We start from the raw sequence: 1,451 nt of genomic DNA, 5'->3' as shown, positions 1-1,451 counted from the left end.
TGGAAAAACTGGAAATTTGGAGAAAAAAAATTGGAATAACATTATGGCCCATTTGACTCCAGGGGGTCCCAGGATTACCCACCCAAAATTTCGTTGCGATCGGTTCAGCCGTTTTTGCGGTACCTGGGAATGGATGAACAGACAGACATTTGGTGAATTATAGTAAGATACTACAGCTATCTTCTAAATTTTGAATAATGTTCTGTTGTTTACAAGTCCCCTTACACATAGCTGTCTGTTCCCTGGCATGCAGAACTATCGGGCAAAGATGGCTGCCCATCGTGATAATTTTCACTGCCAACGTTGGAGCCTCGAGGACACGACCGAGCTGCTCTCTCGCCGTTTTCCTGATAGCTTTGTGTGGCTTATACCGGCTTCACGAATGCACTTGCAAAAGTTCAGCTGCTACGACAACTTTGTGACGAGCAACCTGTTCGGTGCACCCAAGCATAGCTCCAACGGTCACGCCTTTGAACACCTGCTTGCTCTGTTGTTGCATGGTGGACGGCAAGCCTCACGAATTATCAAAGGAAGTGCAGAATTTTCAGATTTTGTACAAGAACACAATGGAGGTTTCTCTACTGGTAAAAGTGCATGTGACGCAGCGGCCACTAAAGCTAATGATAATCTCCGTGAAAGTGCTTGTCCAGAAAAGCTACAAACCGATGGTGCTAAAGGTTCATGCAGGATTCAAGACTGCTTGTTCCAGCTTCCCACACAGCTCACACTAGTAGGTTTCAGCAAAGGGTCTGTTGTCCTCAACCAGCTAGTGTATGAGCTCAGCACTGCACAGCAACAACCGGAATTAGCAGCTCTCATGCACTGCATTACAGATTTATTTTGGCTCGATGGGGGACATCCTGGTGGCTCGGACACCTGGGTGACAGCAGAGGAGCCCTTAAGAGAATTGGGGGCTTGCGGTGCAACCGTCCACGTGCATGTCTCACCCTACCAGGTCCAGGACCCTCGGCGTGCTTGGATTGGAAGAGAGCAACGGCGGTTTGTTCGGACCTTACATTTGCTTGGTGGCTTGGTGCAGGAGAAAGTGCATTTTGAGGATGAGGAGCCTTCGTTGGAAAAACACTTTCGCATACTGGAGGAATTCTGAGGTGTTGAGGAACACACATTGGACTTTGGAGTAGTATTTCTTTTTCTTCCAAGATATGGTCATCTGCTGACATAGTCGTGGCAGTGAAAGAGGCCGTACATAGGATCTTCTTAAAAAAAAAAAAAAACACCTTTAGAGGCCATTTATCCCCGCAAAGCGGGGGTTGGCCTTTTTCGGGGACCGTGGTTGTTGTTGTTTTTTTTTGGGTCCCCTTTTTGAAGCAATGTTTTACATAGGATCTTGAAAGATGCATCATAATTGCAGCATATGCTACAATTGGCAAGACCTACTTTAACATACAAGCAATGGGTCATGCATGACCCACACATTTCATGAGCAAGTT

At 46.5% G+C, this 1,451-nt stretch overlaps 1 protein-coding gene across 1 annotated transcript; it reads left to right on the top strand.

Moving 5' to 3' along the window:
- Nucleotides 1-256: 256 nt before the first annotated feature.
- Nucleotides 257-1,206, top strand: LOC144893066 (mitochondrial protein C2orf69 homolog). Its single transcript, XM_078782690.1, has one exon. The coding sequence runs from the start codon at nt 269-271 to the stop codon at nt 1,106-1,108; it is 840 nt and encodes a 279-aa protein (XP_078638816.1). The 5' UTR covers nt 257-268; the 3' UTR covers nt 1,109-1,206.
- Nucleotides 1,207-1,451: the final 245 nt, after the last annotated feature.

Source organism: Myxine glutinosa, chromosome 7 (genome assembly GCF_964187855.1).
Source record: "Myxine glutinosa chromosome 7, kmMyxGlut1.1, whole genome shotgun sequence".
NCBI lineage: Eukaryota > Metazoa > Chordata > Myxini > Myxiniformes > Myxinidae > Myxine > Myxine glutinosa.
Note: the sequence above shows the minus strand (reverse complement) of the source record. Positions and strands in the feature narration are given on the sequence as shown.